General features: G+C 45.2%; 1 protein-coding gene across 2 annotated transcripts in view; it reads right to left on the reverse strand.

Moving 5' to 3' along the window:
* The window catches only part of LOC144594468 (testis-expressed protein 47-like), a 64953-nt gene extending 59619 nt beyond the window's left edge, over window positions 1-5334 (reverse strand). The window contains exons 1-2 of one of the 2 annotated variants that reach the window (XM_078400984.1): window positions 5123-5334; window positions 3232-3304 (exon numbers count right to left, since the gene is read on the reverse strand). In XM_078400984.1, the coding sequence (XP_078257110.1) occupies window positions 3232-3304; window positions 5123-5257 (208 nt within the window). In that variant the 5' untranslated portion in view covers window positions 5258-5334. Of the gene's footprint in view, window positions 1-3231; window positions 3305-3403; window positions 3596-5122 lie in introns of those variants that run through there. The other variant, XM_078400983.1, reaches the window with a different exon arrangement.
* Window positions 5335-6000: the final 666 nt, after the last annotated feature.

A 6000-nucleotide genomic window follows, 5' to 3' on the forward strand; every position in this document is an offset into this window, starting at 1 on the left:
CCCATCTCCACCCCTTTCTGCTTTCCGCAGAGACGGTTCCCTCTGAAACTCCCTGGTCAACTCGTCCCTTCCCACCCAAGCCACCCCCTCCCCAGGTACTTACCCCTGCAACCGCAGGAGATGCAACAACTGTCCCTTTACCTCCCCCCTCGACTCCATCCAAGGACCCAAACAGTCTTTCCAGGTGAGGCAGAGGTTCACTTGCACCTCCTCCAACCTCCTCTACTGTATCCGCTGTTCCAGGTGTCAACTTCTCTACATCGGCGAGACCAAGCGTAGGCTCGGCGATCGTTTCGCTGAACACCTCCGCTCAGTCGGTCTTAACCTACCTGATCTCCCAGTGGCTCAGCACTTCAACTCCCCCTCCCATTCCCAATCTGACCTTTCTGTCCTGGGCCTCCTCCATTGTCAGAGTGAGGCCCAGCACAAATTGGAGGAACAGCACCTCATATTTCGCTTGGGCAGTTTACACCCCAGCGGTATGAACATTGACTTCTCTAACTTCAGATAGCCCCTGCTTTCCCTCTCTATCCCCTCCCCTTCACAGTTCTCCCACTAGTCTTACTGTCTCCAACTACATTCTATCTTTGTCCCGCCCCCTCCCTTGACATCAGTCCGAAGAAGGGTCTTGACCCGAAACGTCACCCTTTCCTTCTCTCCAGAGATGCTGCCTGACCCACTGAGTTGCTCCAGCATTTTGTGTCTACCTTTGAATTTTAGACAGCTTGGATTTTATTTAATAAACGGCCATCAAATCACAAAATGGCACAGCAGGGAAGAAGGCCATTTAATCTGTGAAGTCTACACCAGTTACATGTAAAAGTAATCTTGCTGGCTCCGACCCACTGGCATCTCCCTGTAGCCCTGGAAAATTTTTCATATTCAATTCCCTGTAGAATGCCCATGTTACGCTGGCCTCCATCACTGCACTTGCCAGTGCATTCTAGACTTTAACCACTCAGAGTATTGACAATGGTTTTTCTTAACGTCACGTTTGATTATTTTTGCCAATCTTGTCATCCTCAATGATTCAATGATACTTTATTGTCACATGTACCTAGGTACGGTGAAATGCTTTGTGTTTGCATATAACCCGGTAAAAGCATGTCGCAGATTTCACCTAGGCCACATTTTGGTGCTGACAAAGTTACAAAAGTCCACCGAAGATTCCTATCTACTGCCTGCCCGCGGCACATGGCAGCAGCCCCCAAACCCCCCACCCTGCTAGGACCCCCATTGTGCCCCCCACCGGCTCCCCCTTCGTTCTCAGCGGCTCTACTGCCCTCGTGCTTGATCCCTCTAATCATAAGCAGTTACTCCTGGTCTGGATACTTCATTGTTTTAAATACCTCTATCAGATTTCTTTGCAAACTCCTTTCTTCCAAGCAGAACAACCTGTCCTTCTCCGATCTGTGCATGTTACTAAAGTTGCTCGTACCTGAAATCATTTTAGTATATCTCCCCTGATAGTGGCATTTATGAGGCTTTTATATAGGCACAAGGATATGCAAGGAATGGAGGGATATGAATCACGTATAGGCAGAGGAAACGTAGAAACATAGAAAATAGGCGCACCATTCATTGTGATCATGGCTGATCACTGTTTTTATGGTTCTATGTTTCTATGACTCGGAAGTATAGCATAAGTGTAGCATAAATATAGTCCTGAAGCATAAGTGAGCACAGGGAGTTCAGATGCTACTTTGCCATTGGGCTTAGTTTTCTTGGTTGACTGGTGTTATAGCTCAAGTACTTTGTGTTTTAACAGTAAATGATACAGTACTTGACTGTAATTCGTTTTGTTTGAACAGGCATTATTCTTAGTATTCTGTATCGGGACCCAATGCTGTTTACAAGGTACATAACTTGTACCTTGAGGAAGGATTTGAGGAAGGATTTGTTTTGCAGGTTAATTGGTTAATTGGTTAAATACCGGGTTATATAATTTCCTAAATTTAGGCCATCCTAAGGAAGTAATTGATTGAGGGGGTAACCAATTGCAATTCTGCTTTAGCCAGTGGCAGTAACATTCAATCATCTACTTATATTTATATCTTTATAAAATTATTACATTCGTGCGTGAAAAATTTGATTAGCACAGGGGTTGTGGGCCAAATGGCCTGTTAATGTAACATGTTGTTCTTTGTTTGAAAGCCTTCACATCGATCCTTATGTGCCCAAAATTAACCACGATGCTTCAGTTGTAGTCAAACAGGGTGGCACAGTGGTACAGTTGCTGCTTTACAGCATCAGAGACGCGTGTTCAATCCTGATTACAGGCGCTGTCTGTACGGAGTTTGTACGTTCTCCAGGTGACCGTGTGGGTTTTCTCCAGGTGCTCCGGTCTCCTCTCACACTCCGTACTCGTGTAGGTTAATTGGCTTTGGTAAAAAACAACTGTAAATTGTCCCTTGCGTGTAGGATAGTGCTAGTGTACAGGGTGATCATTGGTCGGTTCGGACTCGGTCGGCAAAAGGACCTGTTTCCATGTTGTATCTCTAAAGTCTAAATGCTAAGTTTGTATTTAGACTTCTATTCATGGCCTATTTTTGTTAATCATTTGCTGTGTTTTATGATTATAAATATAAGTGCCTCTTCAATCTGAACTCAAGGAGCTGCTACTCACATCAGGACAGTGTCCTGCCGCTTCACATACTATTTTTAAGGGCAGCAGTATGTTTTTTTTAAAATGATGCTGAACTTTATCTTCTGTCTTTTAAAAACAGAAACGGGTGAGAAACTTAACAGATCAGGCAACATCAGTGGAAAGAGAAACGGAGATTTTTTTTTCAGTTAAAACACAAAGTGCTGGAGTAACTCAAGGGGTCAGGCAGCATCTGTGGAGCTAATGCAGTCTGACCCGCACATTCTCCACAGATGCCGCCTGGCCCGCTGAATTACTCGGTGTTTTGTTCAAGATCCCCGCATCTGGATTTCCTTTTTGCCTATAATATTTCAGATCAAGGTTCTAACTATGTTTCTCCTTCCACGGATGCTGACTGACCCGCTGAGTTCTCAGCGTTTGCTGCTTTTATTTTTGACTTTTTTTGCACAGTAGTTGCATTTTCTTTCACGTATTTATTGATGCTGAAACCCTCATAACTACATTTCTGATACTAAAATGGTTCTCCACCTCAGAAGTTTGTCTTGTATTCCATACCACCCTCCACCCCCACCACCCCCAAGATTAAGAAACTGTTTCTTCTTTCTGTTGAATAAAATGATTCTTACCTCCCACTTTTCTTTTGTCAACCAGGTCGGGAGGCATTTTTGACAGAAGGACTATTCTGTTGAGCAGTGATTTCTAAAGGGCAGTAGAAATGCTAAATTACTACAATCGCCGTGCAGAATCGTCCCATGTAGAAAACATGCCATTCACACATCGCCTGCTCAATAAACCAACCGTTTCTTCCTTGGAGCTTGAAATCACACTCCTCTCCAGCTGGCGATGGAACAGACTGGTCCTTTCGTGCCTCGCCAATCCCTTGGAGCGCCGGCTATTTTCCCCAGCTTCCCCCGTGGAAGACTTTACCGGTCGGTGCATAACTTTCTGGTCACCAACCCACTCAAAACAAATCAGCCCCCTTGTGTGTTGGCCAGCCCCGGGATAGACTGGACGCAGCCAGTCGCTTGCTTTATAAGAAACCTCAGCATAACTCGCCCTTGCCTCGCCAGGACCTCTGAAATACAATCTGGACAAAGCGCTTTTCGTTTACAAGCGCTGTCTGTGTCTAGGCTTGGCTCTTACTCCCATTCCTTTCATTCATTCACCTGTCAATGGTGTTTGCTTTCATGTTTTGACATTCTTAACTTTCTGTTGATAGTTTGGAGCGGTAGACGGTTGCTCGGGCAACAGATTAACCTGCGTTCCTCTCCCCTCTCTGTGCATTAGCCTGCACTACCCTGTGTGAGGCTCAGACTGCAGTGAACGTTGGCAATGGCAGTGGCGAGATCCCATAGAATACAACGCCTGGGTTTGTGACAATCACGTTCAGGGTCAATGCCTTGTTGCCGCTTACAACAACGACAACAACAAGCACGTTTTTGGATTATATGCCCTTTTGAAATTGCAATTTATCTTTATATACCTCCACTCTTTGCAATTTACCCTTTCTGAGGATTGGACGCTGTGGTCTCTTTGCAACGCCTGCCTCTTTTGCCTGCAATTTCGCACCGTGCAGGTACAATATCATCAATAAATGGCTGAGGGCTGGGTTATGTTTTGACTTGTTTATTGAATTGGCGAGAGGCGCGCTGTAAAACTTTTATCCCATGGCCCCCAGACAGGGTGGGAGAGGTTGTGTCAGTTCTGTCACGACGTGGGACCGTTAGGCCGGTCACTCCTACAAAGTGCAGCGTTAAAACTTGGAATCTCACCCCAAGGTAATGATCTTACCCCAAGGTAAGGTGAGGAAACAGACGCACTGTGTCCAACATCAGGGGACCGAAGATAGACACAACAAGACGCTGAGAGCTCTCGGTCCGAAGAAGGGACTCGACCCGAAACGTCACCGAGATGCTGCCTGACCTGCTGAGTTACTCCAGCATTTTGTGAATAAACCGAAACGTCACCTATTCCTTTTCCCCATAGATGCTGCCTGACCTGCTGAGTTACCCAAACGTTTTGTTTCTATCTACCAGGACGATATGACTGACGATATGTTGACAGTCTGAATGTTTAGTACGCAGCAGCATTTGCGTTTTGTAAATATTATCAATGAGTAAAGCTAAGGTCTGTAAATAATTCAATAATTCAAATAATTTAATAATTGAATTGAATAAATCTGTTATTTCAACTACTTTCACATTTTTGCTTATTTTTGCTTATTTTACGCCCATTGATTCATATCTTCTGTTACTCGGAGTTAATTTTTGGTTTTGAAAAAAAAAAAAAAATGATTGCAAGTAACAGAAGTCTATGAATCCTGGTGCTTTCCTGCAGATTGCTTACATGCAACAAGTTAACTACCATGCAGTATTTTGTAATCATGGTGAAAATAATTTAGCGCAGGGAAACAAGCAGGAAAAAAAAGCACCAAATATGAATGTGGTGGAAATAAGCGCAATCGCTTTTATTGATTTGGCGATGAGCGTGGAAGACAAACGACACGTACAAACAAACCTTCCTCCCCTCTCGTTGCTTCGCCAGGAGATGCATTAACATGGACAATCGGTCTTCATACATGAAATCCCCGATTGTAAACCGGACACTTGGTTTCCGCCGCTTAGCCCTCGACTCCATCGGCAATGTTTGCATTCGCTGCCTGGCAACTAACTGTGCACACAACAAACATCAAGCCAGTCTGCAAAGCCCGGCGGAGTGAGTGAGCTCTCTTCAAAATGCGGTTCGAGTATCCAAATCACGTCTGTATTGGCGCATGTAAAGTCGTAGCACCTGGGCTTCGGCGACGTCATGAAGTCACACAGCACGGAAACAGGCCGTTCGGCCCACCTTGCCCATGCCGACCAAGATGTCCCATCTATGCCAGTCCCACTCATGTTATTTGACGTTGATATGCAGCCCTCCTGGAGGCATAGAGCACAGAAACAAGGTCTTTCGCCCACCCTGTCCATGCCGACTATTGGGTTATTCCCATTTCATCGAGTCATGCAGCAGGGAAACAAACCCTTCAGCCCAACCTGTCCATGCTAACTTGTGCTAGCTAAGTCCAATTTGCCCAAACCTGGCTGACATCCCTCTAAACCTTTCGTTTTCAGGCCCCGTCCACATGTTTTTTAGCCCACATCCCTCTAAATCTTCCCAATCCATGTACCTCTCCAAATGTCCTTTAAATGTTTGGGCAACATGTGTGGGTTTGTGCCACTTTCCTGTTTCTACCCATATGAAGACAAAACCTCCACTTCCTTCAGTTCTGATAGACATCATTCAACTTAGTAGAGTCCTGCCTCTCCATTTCCTCCGTAGATGCTGCCTGACCAGATGAGTTCACTCAGAACTTTAGATTTTTGTGCTCAAGATTCCAGCCTCTGCAGTTTCTT

Source organism: Rhinoraja longicauda, chromosome 6 (assembly GCF_053455715.1).
Source record: "Rhinoraja longicauda isolate Sanriku21f chromosome 6, sRhiLon1.1, whole genome shotgun sequence".
Classification (NCBI taxonomy): domain Eukaryota; kingdom Metazoa; phylum Chordata; class Chondrichthyes; order Rajiformes; family Arhynchobatidae; genus Rhinoraja; species Rhinoraja longicauda.